This window comes from Passer domesticus, chromosome 1 (genome assembly GCF_036417665.1).
Source record: "Passer domesticus isolate bPasDom1 chromosome 1, bPasDom1.hap1, whole genome shotgun sequence".
Lineage (NCBI taxonomy): Eukaryota > Metazoa > Chordata > Aves > Passeriformes > Passeridae > Passer > Passer domesticus.
This window is the reverse complement of record NC_087474.1, coordinates 35,184,830-35,208,053: the sequence shown is the minus strand read 5'-3', so window position 1 is coordinate 35,208,053 and position 23,224 is coordinate 35,184,830. Positions and strand designations below refer to the sequence as shown.

The window sequence follows — 23,224 nt, the reverse complement described above, 5'->3', positions numbered from 1 at the left end:
ACAGTCACAGTTTAGAATGATGGAAAGTGTGTGAAAATGAGTAGTGGTGGGTGCTGGGGTTCCATCCCCATCTCCATCCCCAAATAAGAAAAAAAAAATTTTAAAATTGCCAACATCAAAACAGCAGTGGAAAAGCCACTGGAGAGCTACATATTTCCTAAGTATGTGGAAGAGATGGTAAGGAACAGCAATCCATTGATTATGATCGACATTTCTGTCTGCCACCAAATTTGTTTTTGCATCCATTTATTTGTTTACCAGCCTGCTTCTTCAAATTTATGTGTCAAATTCTGGTTGCCTCTGATGCAGGTGCTCCTAAATCAGCTAAAGGAGTATTTTAAAAAGCTATATCTGACTCAGGCTGGTCTTCACTTTTAGGAAGCTGAGACCTGAATGCATCATTGTTTCATTGTAGAGTTGTGGTAAAACAGTTTAGGAAAATTCCCATGTCCTTAATGCAGGCTTTCTCAGAGATGTAATTAAATGTAACATTCTTATGTTCATGAAAAGCATTCTTACCTTACTGATTTGAGAATACTGTATTTCTTAAAACGGAGCTTTAATCATAAAATTATATTTTCCATAAAAATCCATCCTGAACTGATAGTTCCCTCATGATCTCTTCTATTTACATTTACTATAATTAATACTTCAGCCAGCTTATTCCTGAGTTCATTATTATCCTTTCTGTTACAATCTCTGGTATTACTAGATCCTCACAGATATCTCTGTGTATTTTTGAGTTTTCTTTGTTAGTCTTCTCTTCCTAAACTTCACAGGGCAGCCCTGAATAACAGTCCTTCAGAAATAATCTCTTCAAACCCCTGAATTATGTCGATTGCCATCTGCTATAATGCACTTTTGGTCTCAGCTGTGTCCTTCCTTTACAGTAATGTGATTAGTACAACTGCACACAAGTTTCCAAATGTTGGTCTACCATTACCTCCACCAGGTGCCAGGAAAATGTTACACCTCTCATCCCAGTGCCTCTCTCAGGATTTCAGCATCACTGTGTTTAAGCCACGGTGTCTTCTCTGCCTTGGCTCTTGATTTAGCTCCTTCATCAAAGGATTTCAAAGCACTTTCCTAGCCTTAATATTTCTGTTTCTGTGCTTGCCTGTCATCACCTCTGTGAGATGACCACAGTGATTAGCAATGTTAATAGTCTTATCTGAAGTAATTTGTTCTAATTTCCCATATTGTTTCTCTGTGACAGCCTTTACAATAGCCTTAAATACATCTGGTCTAAAGTATAACATTGTAGCTCAGACCTGGGAAACTTGTTTGAAGAAATCTCATTTCAAACCATGTGATTTAATTCTAAAACTGACTATACTACAACCTTTATTTCAGCACTCTAGCCTGAGGCCTACCATTGTTGTCTTTTTTAAGTATTCTTTTGCTTTTCTTTGTCCAGCTTCACAATTTCCTTGCTTTTTAGTATTCTGCCCTTTCAGATTTTTTTTTTTGTGTATTTTATATTGCTCTGTATGGCTGTGGAGCAATATGTTTTGGGGCATTTGCTTTATGAAACATTTTTTGCCATCTAGTTGCTTCTTCAGTAGCAATGAAAACACCTTTGTTTTTGCACTTATTTCAATTTTAAGTAGGTTCTGCTTAACTATTCTGTTTCCTACCTCCAACAGTCAAGGAGCAGGATGCACAGGTGAGAATTGCTTCAGAGTAGTTGCAGACTGGAAACATTTACATTTTCCAGTATGCATGTAACAGGATTTTCCCAGAAGCCTTTTTTCCTTATTCTCACACATGTTCCACTTCATTCTGGTTCACTTTGGTTATTTGCCCAGACAGATTATTTTATAACTGTAAAGTTTATTTGTAATAGCTGCTAAAGACAGTGAGATGTCTAATTGTGTTGTATTGCAACAGATGCCAGTAAGAAATACTCAGTTTTAGGATACTGGTTTTCATGTCAATTATGAGATATTTAAATAATCTTGTCATTAAATTATAATATTTTTTCAAATATTAAAGAAATACGGAACCCTTGTGTATCTGTGTCTTCTGACACAATCTAATCCTTTCTTCCATTTCTTCCATTATGGTCATTCTTGCAGATGTCTAGCTTTAATGAGATTTAAAGGAATTAGATATTGAAATATAACTCTGATATCATCATACCCGTGTAGCAGAGTGGTGTATATTAAAGAACATGGTTCATCATTTCAGTTGCAAAACAAATGTAACAAGTCGCTAGAAGTGTTTAACTCTAGCAGCACAGAGCAGTGGGAAAGCAGACAAGGGAGATGCTCTTACCTAAAAGCCCTTTTAGAAGACCAGCAACTGGCATTCTCTGCACTCTATTGTTTACTTTTGCTGTATTGCTTCATTTTCAGCTTTCCTGAAATGCAGTATTTCCAGCAAGAGAATGTAAGGAAAATTCTTACAGATGTTCTGTTCTGCTACGCCAGAGAAAATGAGCAGTTGCTTTATAAACAGGTAATGAAAATACTGTACAGGTGGCATTCATTGACTCAACATTTTCTATATGGTTTGACAATAATGTAGCTCTGTTGTATCTGAAGTTGTATCATAATGCTGAAGTAATCAAAGAGCTGCTTGTCAGCTGGTTGGTAAGTGAGCTCATTGAATAGCATATGCTTTCTCCTCATAACACAGTACCTTAAGTTGTTTTCTTTAAGGTTACTAAGTTTTCTAACTTTGAATTTCTTTATAAACATCTTTTTCTTTGTCATTGGTTAAGAGAGAAAAAACACAAAGAAAGGCTTTCTCTGCTTAGGTAAAGAAAGTACACAGCAGGATGTAAAATGGTAGTAAATAAACAAAAGGCATAGTGACTCTGAAATTTAGACCAAGGTTACTATTTTAAGTTTCATGTAATATTTTAAGTTCTTCCCCAAAGTGCTAAAGCCATGCAGTATGTTAGCAAAAAGATCGTTATCTAACCCTGTAGCGTCCAAGTACAATGCAGCTGACAAAATCCTCTTGAATGAAGGATAAGTAACTTTTACAGAGTTACTTGAAGGGGAGTCTGCTTAAACCATTTTTGATAAAATGGTAAAGAAAGCCTGAGTTGGACTAAGTCTGCATCCACAGAGTTAGTAAGTTAATTAATTCAGCATTTGTTCTGAAGGTTTTGAAGTAACTATAAACACAATATTGTATTCATATAGCAAGACCAATATGCAGAGTATCAAGTGAAGCATATTTGTATTTATTTCTTCACACAGTTATCTGTAGGCTGAGTAGAGACTGACAAACCGAGGGATACCCTGTGTGCGTGGACCAAGGATAAACTGTAGAGAAGCCTACTTTAGGTAGACAGAAAATTTGTCATGGCAAAAATACAGAGATTCAGTAAATGTGTAGATTTTTATAAAACAATCTATGCTTTCAGGCATAGTCTGTTAGCACCCTGTCCTCAAGCCAGGGGATAGGGTTGTTTCATGGAAACAAAGGCCATATGAGTTGAAGGAACACTTACTTCTGGAGAATTTCTTAGAGATTATTTTAAAAATGGACTATATAGTTATCAAACGTATGAAACATCTATCAACTGGTTGTTTCTCATGTTTGACAGACTGTGAGCAAGGAATAGTCTTGCATAAGAACAATAAAAATGAGATCTAGGAGCTGTATTTTGAAGGGCACTGCTAAAAAAAAATACTTAGTAGTATTCAGCCTTCTCTTTCTAGTGAATATAGGCCAGAGTACTGATGATAGGGAAATGGAAGAACACATTCCAGCTAATTTAGTCTATCATTTATTGAACAAGAAGTATTATTTTACTCTTTGATATGACTTAAAAGGACTTAATTACCCTCTGCTCATATTTAAAATCCTCTTGATTCTTTAGCAAGAAATAATACCTTTCTATAAAGGGATGGAATATTTAGCCAGATCAAATTTAAAAAAAAAAAAAGCACTGCGTTTCATCACAAGCTGTTAAAGCTATTATTTTCTACTAGGTGACACCCCGTTTAACATAGACCATATTGTTAATAGTTATGGGATTTTATTGAATTAATGAGACTGTTATCATGTAGTAGAATGTCTTGCTGAGTTAATTGAAACTGCAGAGATTATATAAATGGTATTAATGAACTTTGACTGCCTGATGCCTCAGCTTTAATAAAGACTGCTTGGTGGGCTAAATGAACATAGGCAGATAAAAGAACAGGTTCAATTTTGTGAGCCTACAGGCTGTTGACAAAGAAAACTTCTTTACCTCTGTTTTCAACTAGTGTGCATCAGTAGCATGGTAGTTCCAGGAAGGGATTGCTACAGGATTAAGAGGAAAGGAAGTGCAGAAAATTAAATTAATTTGGATCATGAAAAACTGTTGATTTAACCTCTCAAAGCATGTTCAGTATGTCATCCAAGTTTGCAGTGCTGCACCATGTCCACAAAATAGTAACTGATTCTGGTTGTCCTCTTTTGTTCTGGCCATGTGTTACTTTTATTAGGAGCTGTGCTTTTTTCTCACCTCATTTTAAAAGTGTTGGTTTGTTTGGTTGGATTTCTTAAAAAATAATCCTCCTTTTAGCTTGTTAGTAAGATCCTACATTTTGTCCCTGTGCTCCTCTCTTGCTAGATAACATTTTTTTTCATGACCATCATTACCCTTCTCTGAATTAGCTGAAAAGAAATGGTTTATAGTCAAATGAATGTTTTTTCCTTCTCTTCTCAAATACCTACCTAGTAATCAGTCTCCCTGGTGTAGTGTTTTTACCAGACTCATGCCCCACTTCCCATAACAATAACAATATATTAGTATTAGTATTAGTATTATTAGTATTAGTATTATTGGGGTTTATTATTGTTGATGTTGTTGTTGTTGTTCTTGTTATTATTATTATTATTATTATTATTATTATTATTATTATTATTATTATTATTTCCACTACAGCCAAGCCTAGCATTTTTTTGAGCAAATAATGAAGGTTACCATTGATTCATCAGTAGCAGATCATCTCCAAGTTGTTGCCTCCACAGTGACCTGAATACAAAGCCCAGATTAAGGAGCTTGTCTTCATATGCAGTTTCCATCATGGGGACTGGTCCTGTTGTCATCCATGAGAATTCCTCTGCCTTGCTTATATGACCACATACAAAAGATACAATTGCCATTAGAATGATAAAACTTGGTCAATGAACGAAAGCTGATATTTTTGTCTGTCAGCATCTGTCCCTACCCAATGTTATCTTCCAAAATACTTGGAAAAAGTTGTAGTTCCTTGACAATTTGCATACTTTCAACATTCTGTTGAAACTACTACATAGCATCAGCATTACAAGAAGCAATCAATAATGTTTGTTTAATATGCATATATGCATGCAAGCTTTCTTTGTTGTAGGGTTTCTGGGTTTTTTGGCCAGTGTGAAGGAACGTTTTCTTTGATGAATAAAAATATATTTGTATCCCTAGTCTAATGGAGTAGAATGTTGTGGAGCTATGTTACAGTTTCTAAAGGCAAAATCTTCCCTGGGATCACTGAATTTTTAAATAACAGCTGTAAAGGTAAAATGTAAAGAGAATAGTGTATTGTTGTACTTAAGAAAATAAAAAAGCTACCCCTACCCTTAAAGCTCTTCTGTAAGACTAGTGACAGAATTCTGGTCCTAGTGACACTGAAAGGAAATAGTGAAAATTAAGCTAAATCACTAGGCTAACTATTGTTTGTTCATGATTTGATTGCCCTTAGAGAAGTCAATATAATTTTGAAATGCATTGATTCATTTGTCATTGTAAGAATGCTATAATTCTGGTTTTCTTTCTAAACCATAGACTGCGTTATGAAATCAATATTTTGTTGTAGCTAGGAAGTGTCATAAAATTATCTGAGCTCTGTCAACTTATTTATTAACACTAAAGAGTTTTAGTAAACTGTAGCATTGAAAAAATATGTGTATGCATATTACACTGGTAGCTTTTCTTGCCAAGCTAAAAATCTCTAAACATTTGAAGTACTCTTGTAACTGAAAGATCAGAGGTATCTTTTTGAAATCCTGATATTTCATCATCTGTTTGTTTTGGTTTTGTTATATGTGGGCAGCCACATTATGATTCTATTTTATTATGGAGTTGATATATTATTATGTTGGAAGAATGTGTGATGTGCTTTCATCTTTTATAACTAATTCTTATTTTATGTCCTCTTTCTTTTTCTTCTGCTTATATGTTTACAGCTTAGGTGGTAGGTTTTTTAGATAGTCAAGTTCTCTGGCATTTCCATTTCTCCTATTTCATGTTTACTATATCAGGGCGAATAAAAGATTAGATGCAGAACCGTTAATTAAGCAAGGGCTGTATGTGTGAAAGTACAACCCTGGTTATTTCAATCTTTTTGCCACTTTTGTATTGTCTAATCCTGGACATTTCTCCTTTGATATGACCACGATATTTTAAGAAATCTAAACTTGGCAATTTGTAATCTAACCCATTTGTGGTGTTTTACATCAGCTTCTGAAATCAAATGGCTATATTCGGTCAATTTTGGTTTTCCTAAAAGAATTTCTCTTTAAGCTTCATCTTTCAAAGTAGTTCAGAAATAGGAAGGGAAAGAAAACATCCAAACTTCAGCCCTGCCATTGAGGTTTTAACAGTCATCTCAGTCCTGAAAAAATTTAAATTAAATTTCCTAGAATTTCTGTTGATGGCATACAGAGAGATTGTCAAAACTATTGTCAAAATTGGCAAAAACTATCCAAGCATACTCAAAATAGGTAATGACGTAGTGAGGGTTTTCACATCTACATCTTGGGTCACTTGGGACCACATAAGGAAAATCCCCATTACTTCCAAGGGATGTAATACAAGTTCAAAGGTTTTGGTAGTTAATGAATCTGTTCAGTACACAGGAAGCTGATAAGATAACTTACTGGTGTTGGACACTTCTCAGGTGCTGTATGGAGTGTCAGCTGATATACCAGCAAAGCAGCAGGGTAGCTCGCAAGCGTGTAACAATTCCAGTGTTCATGTCTGTCCGTCACTCAGGGGACTGGAAGAGCAAGTGTAGAGGCTTCCCAGCTTGGAGCTGCACCCATTAAAAGTAGAACAGCTCAGGGGACCCATCAGCTGTTATCTGACTCCTGACAGCAACCCGAAATGTTGATGTGCTTGTGGACCAGTGCCAGTGCTCCTTCTGCAGCAGGATGGATGAGATAGTCTTCCTGGAGCCCCTGTCTGCCCAGAGCACTTCCCTGATTTGGGGCTGAGGCTCCACTTGATGAAATAGTTGCACCCTTGAACTGGAGCACTCCTGGCAGCAGGTTCTTCTTCCTACAGGTGGGCAAGGACTCCATCCAGAACCAGGCCCAGCAGGGGTAGCCTGGACACTTGGCATCAAGCCCCTGCTGTCACTGGTGGTTTTGGGCAGAGGTCAGGAATTCCCTCCCATTAGAATGATCATTGTGTCCAGAGGCAGATGGACAGATCTTGATCCTTCATCCCACATCCCTTCCATCACCAAAGGACTCCCCTCCCTTCTTTTGTATGGCTGATGCCTCCCCCAGCCTAGGGCTCTCATAGCTCTTACCTGCTGTCCTAGTCCCAACACTGGGATCCCAGCTCTCCTGGGTGACCCAGCCATGCTTCTGATGCCAGCCCAAGCCCTCAACTGCCCACCCATGTTTTTTATTCTGAGTCGTGCCTATTTCTGTGCTTTTTCTGTATCTTAATATAGATTGCATATATAAGTAGCATTCTGCAGTGGAACAGTACCAGGTCTCGTATGCATTGTGTTTAATGAGTTTATTTTGAATATTGACATAACAACTTATGAAAAACCAAAAGAGAACTGAAAAAACCCAAAACCTCATTTTAATTCCCATGTCTTTAGAAATTAAAGTTTCATTTTCTTTCCCAAATAGCTACCCTTGTCTCTTTTGGAGCCTAGTGTTACACTTTTATCTATGGTTTTGGAACATTATAAAATACAAAATAATTTTACATTTTGTAATTTTTCTCTATTGCAGATCTCTGTACTGTAGATCATTATTATAATTATCATAAATAAAATTCATATTTATGAACACAGATCTTGAAGTAAACTGCCAGGTGCAGGGTTGCCTACCATTGCCAATTTGTTGTGTGTTGTGTTAGAAGAAGGGAGACTAACTTGTTTCTGTATATTATAGAAGAATAAACACTTGGATTTAATCAGAATTTAAGATAAAAGCCATTGATTATGAAACCGTTCTGTTAACAGTGTGAATGAATGTTCATGTTTTAGTTAGTCTGCACCTAATATTGCTGTCTGCCTTATGCTGTGCATTAGCAACTATTATATGACTGGAAAATCTAAATATACTTTTGCTCTTTCTTTTTTATTTAGGGCATGCATGAACTTCTAGCTCCCATTGTCTTTATCCTACATTGTGACCACCAGGCTTTTTTGCATGCCAGTGAAGCTGCACAACCAAGGCAAGCATTGTGTTTTATTTGTATAAAAATTGTCTTTCTTTAAAAATAAGTTGGCTGAATTATAGCTTATAAATATGTGCATCATAATTATTTGCTTATAATTCATAAATTAATATTAGAAATCATTGCATCCTTTGCTTTGATGGGAATGTCCTTATTTCATCTTTCCTATTGCAGCTTCTGAGATTTAGACATTGGCCCCTTCACAGATATTGGCTGATGAAAAAATGGGGAGACAGGAAATCTAAGGAAAACTTTAACCTCAAAGCTTACCTGTCATTCTACCTCATCCTTATTGTCAGAAGTGGTTTTGTTTTTGTCACTGCAGAGAGTAGACAGATTAGTGAGCTCCACTCGAGTAGACATCTTACCACCAACTCTCTTTCCTCATATGTGTAAAGGGGAAATAATCATTGAAGACAAATTGTTGGGATTGATATTTCTTTCATCACCTGCAGTGCTGTAGTTGTGATATCCAACTATTCTTTGACTGGATAGTAACATTACGTTTACCTATTGATCCTCCATTTCATTCAAAAGTGTGTATGTGTGTATGCATGCATTCATACTCATACATACAAAATATTGCATCACATGGTTATCTGATTTTATTCTCGCCCCATATGTAAGGGTTTTGTTTTTACTGAAAAAGAAAAAAGAAACTGGTTTAAATCTTGTGATATTTAGGACATTTCTTTTTTTTTTTTTTTTGCACACTGGAGTCCAACAGTGAATAAAAACAAATTTAATTATGTGTGCAGTATAATAGAACCTCTGTAGGTACCCCACAACGTGACTGCCCAAAGAGAGTTAAGCATTAAGATGATTATTTACAAGTGAGTGTTTTTATTCAATGTCTGTCCTTAGGTATCCTAAAATTACCTAGAAGATGCTCTTCAGTGCTAAACAACTTAAAATAACCATGTGTTATGTACAGCATTCTGTTCCATCCCCACTGAAAAAGTAGAGCTAAGCAGCAAAGTAGATGGAAAAGAGGTGCTGTCACTGATTAATTGCTGTTAAAGTACAATAAAAATACAGGCTATTAAAACAAAATAAATTAATGTTTTGATACTGCATATTTGACCAGTAACCATATTTTTTTTTTGTTTGGGATAAACAGTGATAGATTGTGCAGCAATCAATTATTCTAGATCAAGCATATTCAAATAATACATTGTGACATTCAGTAATTTGTTATTTGGAATAATTAGATGGTTACTTCATTGTAGTGCAGACAAGGCAGCTAATTTGTTTTTGATCTTTATAAAAAGGAAAGACTTCATTTGTTCAATGGAGTTGCTCTTTTTAATTAAAAAGGCTAGTTTTCTCATTTGCACTTTATATGAAAGTTGGCTTATAAATACATAATAGTACATGGAGAATGCTGACCAAAAATAAACATTCACATTTGGATTGTTCACTGTTGCCTTTTTCAGTGAGGAAATGAAAGTTCTTTTGAATCCTGAATATCTGGAACATGATGCCTAGTAAGTTTTAACAAGTTTCTTTACATTTAATTTGCTCTTATTTGTAATTGACACCATTATTTAACACCAAGTTTCTGGGTTGTTCTCTTTTAGTGCAATGTTCACGCGTCTTATGAAAACAGCAGAACATTGGTTTTCAACTTTTGAACATGACAGTCAGAAGGTAAATATTGCTTCAAAGTTTACTTACTGTGTTTTTAAGCAAATGTGATTCTAATATGATTGATGTTCTTTAAAGCTAGCTAGACGTTTCTTAACTTGGTTAAAGCAGTCTCAGACAAGTTTACAGTCTTTAAAGGTTCTTCAGAATTTGGTCATAAGCACTTGTGGAATGTCTTCAGGTGAGAGTTCCTATCTGTTGAAAGATCACTTGGTAATCAAAAGACAGGAATAAGCACAGATTTTTCTGTCTATAAGTGATGTCCTTGCATAGCATTTGAAAGAGTGCCTGTCATAGGTACTTCTGTGTGCCAAAAACCTGTGCAAATGTTATGTTAAATAAATGCCTATAGGTAAAGTATTAAGGCATGAATTATTTTCAGCTGTTTACAAACAATTTGCTTTGAAACCAAAACTTTAACCATAGACTATCTGTCAAATGTCAGGGTGTATCTTTCCTTGACACAATCCGTTTCCTTAATTTTTTTTCTTAACCTTAGGATATTCAAACAGAGGAAATGTCTGTGCCTTCAAATCTCTGGTGTATCTGTATAGACACTACTGTCTTTAGTATGTTGCTGCTTTCCTAAAAAAGCTTTTGCAGTGTTCTGAGTTTAGTTGTACAGAACCCTCCTTTGCAGGGACCTTCTAGAGACCATCTAGTCCTTGCCTGAATTTTTTCATGCATGGCAGGAAGGACAATTCCCTCAGTCAGTTGCTCAAGATTTCCTTTGACGACTTCTTTTCTTGTCTCTTTCCATCTTTATGTTTCTCTCTTTTTTTTAATTCTGGAAAATTATTTGTGTGATGGAGCATATGTGTGGAGGCTCTAGCAAAATATTATTAACGGTATTACAGGTATTGCCAAGACTTTCAGTGTATTATATCCTAAAAGAGCTGGCCTCCCAGCTTTGATTCACTTCACTATTTTTCACATGCAACATGGGGAGAAGATCTAGAGTTAACAAAAACTTCATGAGAATTCAGTTGGTTATGGATGTCCATATGTGTGCACCTAAACCTATAGCTGCAAACTGCAATTAGGGAGTACTGGTTTAAACTGTGGTTTTGTCAGTCTAATGAAGGAAAAGTTGTTCACAAAAGACTCATTTAAAACCATCTATTTCCTTTAAATATTTAAAATATTATATATTTTGTCAGATATGGAGCATTGGTGTCTTAGCCTAAACTATCTACAGTTATAAATTATTTGAATTTTTATATAATTTCAGTAGCTAGGGATAAAACATATGAGATACAAATTTTATGAAGTTACTACATAGGCACTTTTATTTCAATAACAAGGCTGTGAGATATGTTTCTCTGAGTGTAGCTTTTCAGAATTCAGTGTATTCAAATGTATTTGTTCCAATTTCTGTGACAGAGGCGGTAAAGTCTGAGGTAGAATTTTATTCCAGGAAATAAATAGGTCTGCTTACAGATTTGCAGTGCTTGAATAGAAGGTGAAAGTTTACATTGCCCTTTCCAGTCCTTTCATGGCATAAAAAATTAACAGAGCAAAGTGAATGGATTAATATCTAGTTGTTTGTTCTTGTTCTTTGCAAACATGTATAATCTTTAATAATCCTTTCTTGTACATATGCCTTTTACAATTGTGACTTTGAGGGTTAGCAACATAGTAAAGTGTGAATCTTCACGAAGGAAGCAATGAGAGCATGAGCTCTGAGAGACACGTTAGATTTTACAGCCTCTAACAGTTGTTTCCATTACTCCCAACTGCCATTAGAGGAGCTTCTCCAGCTACTCCATTCCCTAGTGGTTAATGAGAGAAATCTGTCCTCAGTTTATACTTGTACTATGTCCTAGCCTCTCTTTACTGCTGTAGCATTTGCTTCCTAAATGCATGAATATATCAATTGTATCAACTACCAGCCAGTTCGTGTTGTGGTAGGTAATGTTTTGTGACAGGACTTGGTGACTCTGTTCCTAATACTTTGCTAAAGTTTTCAGCTGCATTTCACTAGTATTCATATTTAAACTCTTCTTAGGGGTGAATCTGGTGCTCTCCTATAAACAATTCAGCACATTCTGAGCTGTCCCTCATTTTTTCTTTCTATTGTGAACCACATTCTTTTAGTATTGATCATTTATATTTCATGTTAGTAATAGGTGACTGAACACATACACTCAAATCTTTTTGCAAGACCTGAAGGCTCACAAAAAGAAAATGTGTGTTTTCTCTCACATGGCAAATAATAACGTAGTGAGTATGAGCAGGAGCACAGTATTGTGTTGTCCACGTGGCTTTAGGCACAAGCACTGTGAGTCATTTCTAGTTAAACATTTTGGCGGCTTGGTTTTATTAGTTTATTTGAGCATATTTCTGTTTGGGCTGTTTGTTTCACACCAGCTATGTGATTTTTGGAGCAATTTCAACTGACTAGAGGTATTGTCATTTTCTCAACCAAATTGCATGAGAGGAGAAAACAGACATGACTTTGTTGCACTCTAGTCTTCCACCGAGCTTCTTGGTGGAATACACAGAATCAGGAGGCATGGACAGGCAAGGCTGAGTTATTGGCTGCAGCTGCTTCCTCACAGATTCTGTCATGCCTTGAAGATTTCTGTTAATAGGGTTAATTTCTGAGATGCTGATAAACTGCATTTTGATGGATACCATTTACTTATCTCATGCTTTTAGAAATGGCAAGCCAGCTTATACTATTGGATACACTTAGCCATGTTTGATAGTCAGTCAGTCTGACAGTCAGCAATGTGTCAGTGCTGCATTATGCCAAGGTGCACAAATGCTGCAAGTGACAAATAACTCCAATTTTGGCACCGTGGAAGCTTGCATTAGTTTTTGATATTCACAATCTTTCGTCACTTGAGCCAGGGTTTAATAATCTGTCTTGTAATTTTGTAGAGATGGCTTGAAACCCACAGACAACTAATGGTGTAAAGATTAAACTGAGTAATAGCTAGTCTTTTCATATTACAAGTTCAAATAAGCAGAGGGATTCTGATGTTGAGCTTTCCACATAAGGTTTTATACCTATAATAAAGAAAAGCTTAAAAACACAGGTCTTCAGAGTCATCAGAGTTCTGAATGCATGAAGTGGTGAAGCTGAAGTTAAAGTCAGTTTAAATAAACCACAATAAAGTTCATACCCCAGATGTGTGCCAAATGATAGAATATGCACAGCGTATGAATACATAAAGTTACAGACTTTTATGATTGGTTTCAAAGATAAATCCATATGTTTATGAAAAAAATAAATATAGAGTGACATGTAACATTAAAGCAAAATTACCATATCAGGCTTTAAGAGTGGTTTTCTGTATAGAAGAAAATTAGTGGATACCTAAAATATTTTCAATATTTTGCATTCTTGCTTATGACCAAGAAAATAGTGAAATGGATCTGAAATTATAGAAATAGCCATACAAGGCAGAAATAAAATTTAGGGTACAAAGAATGCTGCCCAGCTTGGTGAGAAAGAATTTACTAGAATAATTTTAAAAATAAGGTAGGAGAAATATCCTTTCTCAGTGCACTTGCAGCTGCGAAGAACTTTGGTATTTAACTAAGTAACAGCATTGCCTATTGGCCTCTAAGACACTAGATGTTTTATTCTAAATTCCTATTTGTTAAAATAGCAGATTTTGAATAAATACATGCTGTGTCAGTGAGCTTTATCTGACAGTCTGAGGGAGCTTTTGTCAAGTGATTTGCTGGAGTATCTTAAATGAATATGTCTTGGTACCACAATACCATGGTTAAACTATCACACTATAATAGACAGATCAGTCCCTTTGCTGCAATTGCCATAGCAAAGCAACAATTAAGCAGATTTTAAGATACAATTTATAATCAATCAGGTCCTTAAATAGAAACATATTACCTGAAATCACTGCTCAACATCCTACCACATTTTTTGCAATACCGAAATCTAGTAATTAAGAAAATGTACTTCAAGCAAAGAAGATCAGCGCAAAAATGGACTTTTTGGTAGACATTATTAAATGTTCACTGCCCATTTTTATGTTAAACCATCTTGTAAGTGATTTTGAAATAACCGTAGGAAATGACACTGGAATAGCTCACACAACAAAACCAACTTTCTTTATTATTGAATGTTAAAAATAATGCTCTTTTCATAATATTGAAACAAGTGAATTTGTATCTAAACAATGTAAAATGCAATGAAGCCTCCAGAAATTATTAACACTTTGAGATGGATAATGATTCTCTGTTAATATAGTGAGCAAAAGTGTAGATAAACAGGAACTGTTTTTTCAAAGTGAAGCTTTTGGGTCAGAGGTCATGATGACAGATTGTAGGAAAGTCATTGCAAAATTCTTCTCTTCTTACTGTTCCTATATTCCCTGTTTTATGACCTTAATGCTGTTCCTAACAGTTTAATTCTCTATTTCCCTGCCCCCCCTGTCTTTCTCTTGTTAGGTTTAACTTGGTCTTTTTTTATTTTTCGTTCTCCTTTTTATGTTTCCTATTCAGTGCAGTTCATTACTTGCTGCATTTCTTTCTAGCATTCTGTCTATTTTTCAATAATACTTCACTCTTTTGCAAGAAAATGAATTTAAAGCACTTTGTGTTCAAGGATGCTAATTCTCAACTGGTTTTCACTCGATTCGTGTTGTGTTGTAGATCATGGCATAGTTTGCACAGCCCTCAGGTCCAACCAACTGCTGTCTCATTGTTCTATTTCTCTTTTCCTTTAAAAGTTTCTGATGCTTTGTCAAAGCTGTGTAGCTTTTAAGGTAAAGCCACCAGATTTTCTGTGCAAGGGAAGTCTGTTTAGAAAGGATTGTTTGAAAATAAGTTACTTCCTATTTGGTATGCAATTTATTGTCCTCTGAGGGCATATATTCTCTACTGAGTTACCATTCATCTGCTTTATTCTGGACTGACTCAGACTGCTGATATTAAAGCTAAAATAAAGCTGTCAACACTTTGTCAGAGCGTGAAAAGTAAAGCATGCACGTAAAAATTGATGTGCAGAATGACGGGCACTCCTTGGCACTCCTGGGAGGGGGAATCCCTCAATACCTTCCACAGAAGTGGATGCTTGAGATTCCTCTTCTGCTGTAAAAGAAATGAGTTATTACTATGTTTATTTGGAAGCTGGTGTTTGCAACCAATGAAATCTCCTGCACACAATCCCTCTAGATAGTAAGGCTTCATGGTTTCTTCTTTTTTTCACCCTGTTATCTGTGTCTGCAGGAGAAAGATGTGATGATAACACCTATGCCCTTTGCAAGGCCACAGGACTTGGGGCCATCTATTGCTATTGTAGCAAAAGTAAATCAAATTCAGGATCATCTGCTGAAGAAACATGATATTGAGCTGTACATGCATCTGAACCGACTGGAAATTGCTCCACAGATTTATGGACTGTAAGTGTTTGCAAATCATTATTTAATTTAATTCCTTGGGGGTTTTGTTTCACTATATTAGGAATTTTTTCCCCTTAAATTGTGCATTAGAGGAATGGGAATAAAAAGACGTACTTATCTCTTAGAACTGATTTGTTTTGCAGCATTACAATAAATGCCACCCTACTGCTGCAGCTGTGACACTGGCATTTCCAGTGCAGATAAAGTCCATTCAGCTGCATATTAGAGACTCTGATGAAGAAGACTCCTGTACTTTCTGAATCAAGTACAGAGTCTACTTGGAGTTCTCCTGTAAGAACACATGGGATAATAGAACATAAAAAACTATAGCATTGAGCGGTTTATTTACTTAATTTTATCACCAGTTTAACATCAATTAACTTTTTCCTGTTGTGTTATGGGGGTTTGGATGCTGGTTATATAGGGGGAGTGGCATGCTAGAAGTAAAGGCATAGGTATAATAAATTGTCTGTGTACAGAGTCAGCCCAGGTGTTCCCTTTTCCAAGAACCTGCTTCATTTCCAGTCAGCTCATTGTGTATTGAATACCCCCATTCCAGGGGGGCTTACTGAGCCAGATATGACTGTGGCCTTATCTATGTGTTCGTGCAGCACTGAATCCAAACTATTTATAGCTGCTGTAGTCAGTCTGGCTCAACACAGTGTGCAGCTTGTGTGAACGATGAGTAGTGGTGAAGTGACCATGGTTTTGAAGAAGAATCTTGCCTTCATTGTCTGGGATTCTAGAAATTTGATTCATTTTGATTATTCCTTAAGGAGGTGGCAATACATATATGCTGTTGCAGGGACAGAGAAAATGACGCCTTTTTTTTTTTTTCAGTGATTTAAAGTAAGATTGATTTTGCCTTAAATGAAAAAAAAAATGTTATAGGTGCAAATTTCCAAATGCAATTGTGTATTGTTACAACTCAATAGAAAATAGAGACAGGGAAGGAAAAGGTGACTGTGTAAATGTCAGGCCATAACTTCAATGCTTAACACTAAAGTCTAATTTGATTTTACTGTAAAATGAAAAAGTGCTGCAACATAATATACTCTCAAGAAAAGTGTTGAACTACTTATTAATAACTTACATTAGGAAGATAAATGTAATTCTACAAATCTTATTTAAATATACTTTATAGGTATGAGTTACCTATGGGGGGGAACAAGCCAAGTAAACTCAAGTACAAAGAGGACAGATTGTCCTATTTCAATATTTTTGCATAGTGTATTTTCTTAATATCTTCACTAGTGAGGAAGAGAAAGCAAACATCCCTAATAAACTTCAGGGGTAGTAATAAATAAGTAGGCTGTATAAATATCAAGGGAAACAAAAATGCATTGTTTCATTTATGAAGACTTATGAAAACAAAGAGAGAATAAAATAAGTTAAACTTCAGAAATTTGCAAACAGATATTTTGGGGCAAAAATAATTTGAAATGTAAGTATTCACGTCACTTTAAGATTTTGCCTTTCAGTAAGAGAAATAATTGGAAGAAAAAAATTATATTTTAGCTCTAAATATAATATTATAATAACAGAAGAATGATTCAGTGTGGGGTGGCATAAATAGAACTGAATCTGAATAAAGAAATTTACAGTTAAGAGAATGAATTATGAGAGAGAGCTTCAGGCTGACTATCAGGAAAACCTTACTAACAGGGAGCTGTTAGACTGTAAAATAATATATTAAAATTAGCAAACGAAAAGCCATCAGAATGTTTTAAAAACAGGCTTTGAAAAGCTCTCAGAAATGGGTGATATCATAAAGACAGAGTCTGCATTGGTAGAAGAGGAAAGTAGGTTACCTGGGAGGTCATATCCTCTGATTTCTGATTTGATATAGACAGGAGAAAAAGGAGGGGAAAGGAGCATGACTGTGTTGTATTATTCTCACCTTTAATGATGTCTGAACTCTTCAGAGTAGTAATTTCGAGTAGTGAGCCCACTGACAAAGACGCTGTATCTTTTCCCATATTTAGCATTTCTTGAACTAGAAACAGCATTTCTTAAACAACATTGTTTATCAATAATTGCTGAACCTAACCCAACTGCAGAATTCATCTGAGTTTTTAGTTAAGGTTTGTTGTTTTGCTGAAGATTTACCAACAATAAATATTCATCTGTCAACCTTGATACCACTCAAAAAAATATACAAATGGTGGAAGGAAGACTGGGAACTTGGCTCAAAAGATATTATGGCGTTCCTAGATCAATATGAAAGACCTGTATTTAATAGCAGTCTACCTTAATTTGCACAAGTTATAAAGTTCACTTATTTAAAATTTAGCATTTTTTACTTTACATCCTTCTTTAGCCTTCTAGGGCAATGCAAAAACAATCCTTTGCATTTTTATACAGTTGATTCCATCCTTTGGTGTTTTCAAATGCTTCTTTTTATTTTTCAAACACTAGCAAGACTTGTTCTGCTGGGAGGTCAGGTACCCCTGCTGGTTGTACATTTCCATGTTCAGAAACTGTCCTTTACAATAAAATGTGATTATACGCTACCTGAAATTATGCTCACCTGCTTACAAGACCAAGGCATTTCAGTATGTGTGGTACCACTCATTAAATGTGGTTGCTGCCCAGTTTTGAAGTTTCAGCTCAAAGCAGTAGACTGCCTTCTCTTCCAGAATGCAGCAGTGAACAGACTTCATATTCTTTGGCTGTGTCATTCCATTGCTGATGGGGAAGGGAACCCATATAACAGGGTGTACTGGGTCCTGGCTGTGCCATACTTCCATGCTCTGGAAGCTCAAGTTAAATTAGCAGCCTTAGCACAGGAATTTCTGTATTTGGAAATTTTGGGACTGCACTTTCATTCACTTGCAGTCAGCACTGCTTGTCCCTCTGATAATTATTCAGCTGCTATTAATATCAGCTGAAATAGAACCAGCAATACAAAGATAAAGGGTTTGTGCCTTATCATTCCTCAGTCTTCTTTCGTTGCCTTGTCTCGAGCCTAGACTCCAAGATAATGCTTTGCAGAATAACATTGTTTCACTCTCCTGGTAGTACTGTGAATAGTCTAACCAAACTATAATAATTATCTAATCATATCTAATTTTGTACTTTGTAAAGTCAAGTACAAGAATGGTTTGAAAATAAAACGGAATTGATTACATTAATAGTTCAGTGACATGCTTCCTGATAATAAACCTTTCTCTAAATAAAAAGAAAAAATTGGTAGGATTGAACATAAAGATTGGATATACCGAAGGGTTGACAGATTGAATATTCAGTTTAATTTTAAAATTAGAAGAGTTAACAGTGATTAATGTCCTAGATTAATTGGCACTCTGATGTTAATTTATTTGACCCTTACATCTAATTCAAGTTAAAGTACAAAATATTGCAAAGTTACACTGCATTTTCTGCAGTGACCAGTGTTTGCAGGGACAAATTAAACTGGTTAGGCTTTCAGCTTGAGAAAGGACAGGGCTTGAGGAAAGTCTTCATATACCTGTATTTTAGGACATTATCTTCCATTTAAAGGAATTTGTAGTAGGCAACTTCCTTTACATTTCACTGAGAAGATGAATCATTTGGAAATGTCCCACATAATATTATTACCGCTTTATTTTATTTTATATACTGAGGGAGAATTATATTGCAGCAAATGAATTTCTCATGGAACTGCATGCAATAATTACAGCCAGATCATGTAAATATATATATGATATGGTTGTATAGAAATAAAACACAGAAAGACAATGACAAGGTATAAGGATAAAAAGCTTTATTTAAGAACAAAAATTAAATGTTGGCATAAACTCACCAGCTTCTGCATCATAACACTGATGGCAGTATTATACTGGTAATGCAAACTCTTCCCAAGCACATATCCAGCAGTCAGTAAAGCATGTGCAGGAGTGTAAATATTTCATGGTGGCCTTAGGTCAGCACCAGAACCCTCTGAGGACAGGGGGCAGCGGTGACTCTGCCTCGCGCTGCCGCTCTGCTCTGCGGCCATCAGTCACAGAGACACTGCCCGCTGCCCCTGGCGAGGCACCCGGGCTGCAGGCTGCCCTGCCTCGGCACTGCAGCTGCAAAGCCCCCCTCTGGAAGCTAATGAAGAAATACAGAACAAAACAGAAGGGTGCAAACTAAGTTGCAGGGAACCAGACACGAGTGTAGATCTGAAGGTAGCGTTGGAAAGGTTATGTTACGGTGAAGTCAACAGCAGATGTGCTGTTCCACTATTACTATTCTTACTTGCTTTGCTGTGAGCACTGCTGTGGGGCATCCACCTGTTTTAGTTTCTCACCCGTGCCATTATGGTACCAGGCAGAGTTCTTTTGCGTAATCAGATTGGTCTCTGGAGGGAGAATTTAAAGGATTTTACTTGTGTAGTAAAGGAACATAAATCATATTCATTGTATCCGAGAAAAAAAAAATAATCCTACTAGTTATTAGAATAAGAAATCTTTGTGATCTACAGAGAAAGTAGGTCAAAGATCATTATTGCTAAGGAGAACTTCTCAGATCATGTAGGATGCCTGAGTTTATTTTGGATTCTCACACCAAAAGAAAATGAGATATGACATGGTCCAAAACCATTTCATTTCCTCTGTAGCTTTTAATCCAGTGTCATCAATCAATTGAACAGCAATTACAATGAAAGCAGCTTGGAGGTATTGTGCACGTAGTAGAGGAACCACCAAAATCTGGCCTTGCTATTAAAAGGCAAGTATCTGGCAGTGTGTATCTAGAAATGAGTAAGACTAAGAAAAATACAAAGTCTTTCTGAACAAAGCAGTAATTCTCATTTGAAGGTCCAGGACCAAATTAATAATGAACTTAGTATCTGGAACTGCTGTTGATTTCCAGTACTTATTTTCTGTTTGAATTAAACAAAGCGTTATATATAATATGGATTTTAATGGACTGTAAATCCCAGCTTGTCTCTCAGTAGAGGACTTGTTGATGATTTAGTGTCAGATGATCAGGCCTTTCTAAGAAATGTTGGTGTCCACTGTTTGGTCCCTCAAATTACAAGATGCATTCTATTGGATTTTTAGGTAGAGCTTTGGGGGCTGACTCAGGCATCTGAAGACATTACTATGAATTCTGTCTTGCATAATGAAAAATGTACTGTAAGAGGAAACCTTTCTAAGTTAAATGACAGAAGGAAACATCTGAAGCTACTTCAGGAAGCTGCCATGTATTTTGATGGAGACAGGGATTGCCTCAGCTACTGCTGCCATACCAGTTGTACTGCAATGGTTTTCTAATTCATAGAAATTCCTCTTTGCAAAAAAGGAATTTAAACGAGGACAATTCTTGAAGATCAGGGTAGGTATCTTACCTCAGGCAGCAAGCAAATCCTGCTTAACTCTAAAAGCTGCTTTTCTTCTGTTTTGAAATAAAGCTACTCACACTTTCATGCTCTTAAATGATAGATATCTGTTCCTCATTGTTGAGTTCCTCAAAAAGCTTTCTAGTTCATTGGTTGAAAAAAACGTGTATTTCATTTTGAGCTACTTCTTGTTGTGTATTAGGTTAAAAATTATAGTATGATGAACTTGTGATTTTATCCTTTTTCCCAACTGTCACAAATAGTATTTCAGTTTTACCTCTGACTTTAAGATTTTAGCATGTAAATACTGTAAAAGACCACTCTGTAAACAGAATGAAGGATTGGTTGAAGTGTCAAAAGTGTTTGTCAGAGTTTTACTCTCCTGCTGCATAATTATGTGCTGAGATGGTAATGAGTAGTACTGGATGTCTGTGAGGATGGAATGCAGATTTGTCGTTTTGATGCTCTTTGATGCAGGTGATGTGCTTCTCATATGAAGTACAGAGTTGTCTTTATCTGGGAAGGAAACAAGCAATAAAGCTCCATTTTGACTTCTGTTGCATACCTTGAAAAGAAAAAAATCTAGTAGCATTAAACATAAATAGGCTTAGAGACCACTGGATTTGAATGGAATTAGTATCTTCTTAAATCTGTGATGAATTTAGTAGGAATATAGACAGGTGCTTGGAGGGCTATCTTTGTCCTTTTTTGGTTTTTGTTTGGTTTTTTGGATTTGTTTTGTTGTTGTTGTTGTATTTTTTTTTAACTTATATAGACAGTAGGTGTTGACTATAAAAGCAGAACAATGTCTAGAGAAGTTCTACCAGTAAGGAATTTAAGGTGCCATATATCAAGTATTTACCTCCCTTTTGTTTTCTTTATACGTAAATCACACCAGCTGTTCAGATTAACCAGGTACTGTTTAATTTAGGCACCATTTTGTTTCTTTCTATGACATGGAACTTTGTCTAGAAAACTCATCTTGGAAATTGGTACAAAAAAGGCAATAAGTAGGTCAAGTAACTGTTGCAGAAAGTAATTTTCTCAGCATATGCCAAAAAAATGAAACTGTGCTAACATGCCCATGCTGACATGATGTTAGGAGGCAAAATACAGCACTTTGGACTTAAGCATTTGCTAGTAACCAAGATATTTCCTGTAGAATCCAGTCCTGTGGATAATTCATGTTTTGGTTAACCAGTGCTTCATCCTCACTGCTTATTCTTACTGAGTCTGTATGAATCAAGTTAGTATGGGATGCAATCACATGTGACTAGCAACTCTTTGATTTTCCTGTGAAGACAGACCTTCAGAAATTGTAACGAGGTATTAAAGAGAACCATGTACACCATCCAGCAGGAAAAGATCATCCTGTCATCAGTCCTTTAGATAAAGTCAATATCCAAAAGTTGTCTGAAGGCTAATAGAAACATCTCAAAATCTTTTGTGTCATCTTGATGCACTTAAAAAAGAGCCACACAGAGCAGACCCTCTGCTGCAATCCAACAAGACCAATGGTAAGGGATAGTAAACACAATTTAATGAGTAAATTGTAAAATTTAGAAGTTATACCAAACTGGGATCTAGTGGGTAATGCAGCTAAGAAAATTTTCTTTTAAATCTTTAAACAGATCAGCATGAAATACTTAAATACATAATGTTGACTTGTTGGAAGCAGAGGTAATCTCATTTAAAAAACCCTAAGGTTTTAGTACTTAGTCATTATTCCATGTCAGAGCAAACTAGGCCATTTTGGATTTTTCTAGGTGGGGAGAAGAATGACAAGGAATTGCATTTGAGAAAAAAGCAATTGGTAGTGAACTGCCTTGAGGTGTGGGGTGTCAACTTTAGGGATAGCACAGTCTTCACTCCAAGTTTCCCTTAGCCTAGGACATGTTAATCATCTGTCTCTTCAGGGTCATTTTCATCTGAGTTCTTCATTTTAGCAGAAAATTATATCCTGAAACCACAATTCATCACTAATGAAAATGTTGTTGAAAATTAGTGAAATAGTAATTCTGTAGGAATATGGCCAGTCTGCATTTTCTCTAAAAGCATCTGATTGCCCAGTAGAATGCAGTTAATTGGGAAAATGAAAGGCAGTATAGAGTCAGCATTGGGAAGAATGCTTCCTTTTTGGGTTTTCTCTGCACCAAAGTAATAATTCACCAGGTAGTCAAGTCACTCTGCTTCCACTTCAGATTCCAAGATTAGTTCTTGGATAGCCATTTCTACCCCTACAGACAGTGCTCTCCCTGCCCTTCAGCCTAACCAGATGTTAGAGATTGAGGTGAGGGGTTTGGGCAAGGGAGGGGGAAAAGTCAGGGAATCCTACAGACAACCTATACAATTCCCCTTACATGTTCTGAATTTCCTCTGGCAGTTGTTTTATTGGGAGTTATTGAGTTAGAAAGATACATAACAGAGTTGGAAGTCCATGTAACAGTAAAAGATCCTGCCCTGAAAATAATTCAACAGTCTGTC

At 36.0% G+C, this 23,224-nt stretch overlaps 1 protein-coding gene across 9 annotated transcripts in view; it reads left to right on the top strand.

The window, feature by feature from the left end:
* TBC1D5 (TBC1 domain family member 5) overlaps positions 1-23,224 on the top strand; it is a 311,934-nt gene that overhangs the window by 176,775 nt on the left and 111,935 nt on the right. For all 9 annotated transcript variants that reach the window (XM_064413964.1, XM_064413959.1, XM_064413950.1 and 6 more), the window contains 5 exons: positions 2,358-2,460; positions 8,319-8,407; positions 9,847-9,897; positions 9,991-10,060; positions 15,263-15,435. In XM_064413964.1, coding sequence (XP_064270034.1) covers positions 2,358-2,460; positions 8,319-8,407; positions 9,847-9,897; positions 9,991-10,060; positions 15,263-15,435 — 486 coding nt within the window. The remainder of the gene's footprint in view (positions 1-2,357; positions 2,461-8,318; positions 8,408-9,846; positions 9,898-9,990; positions 10,061-15,262; positions 15,436-23,224) is intronic.